The sequence below is a fragment of the Eimeria mitis genome, genomic scaffold (genome assembly GCF_000499745.2).
Source record: "Eimeria mitis Houghton genomic scaffold, Emh_scaff1892, whole genome shotgun sequence".
Lineage (NCBI taxonomy): Eukaryota > Apicomplexa > Conoidasida > Eucoccidiorida > Eimeriidae > Eimeria > Eimeria mitis.
This window is the reverse complement of record NW_013570215.1, coordinates 1,060-1,346: the sequence shown is the minus strand read 5'-3', so window position 1 is coordinate 1,346 and position 287 is coordinate 1,060. Positions and strand designations below refer to the sequence as shown.

General features: G+C 59.6%; 1 protein-coding gene across 1 annotated transcript in view; it reads right to left on the bottom strand.

The window, feature by feature from the left end:
* Nucleotides 1-247: 247 nt before the first annotated feature.
* Nucleotides 248-287, bottom strand: part of EMH_0045350 (uncharacterized protein) — a gene marked incomplete at both ends in the record, with an annotated part of 429 nt that continues 389 nt past the window's right edge. Inside the window, one exon of the mRNA XM_013496061.1 lies at nt 248-287. Coding sequence (XP_013351515.1) covers nt 248-287 — 40 coding nt within the window.

Below are 287 nucleotides of genomic sequence, written 5' to 3'. Positions count from 1 at the left end.
AGCAGCAGCAGCAGCAGCAGCAGCAGCAGCAGCAGCAACAGCAGCAGCAGCAAGAACAGCAACAACAGCACATGGATGATGACTGCGCCGGTGGAAGCTCTCCTGTCTCCTTTTCGCAGCAGCATGAAGAGCAGCAGGCTGACCAGCAGCAGCAACAGCAGCAGCAGCAGCAGCAGCAAGAACTGCACTCACAGCAACCGCAGCAGCAAGCGGAGCATCAGATGCAGCAGCAGCAGCAGCAGCAACATCAGCAGCAGCAGCAGCAGCAGCAGGCTCGCCTATCGCTG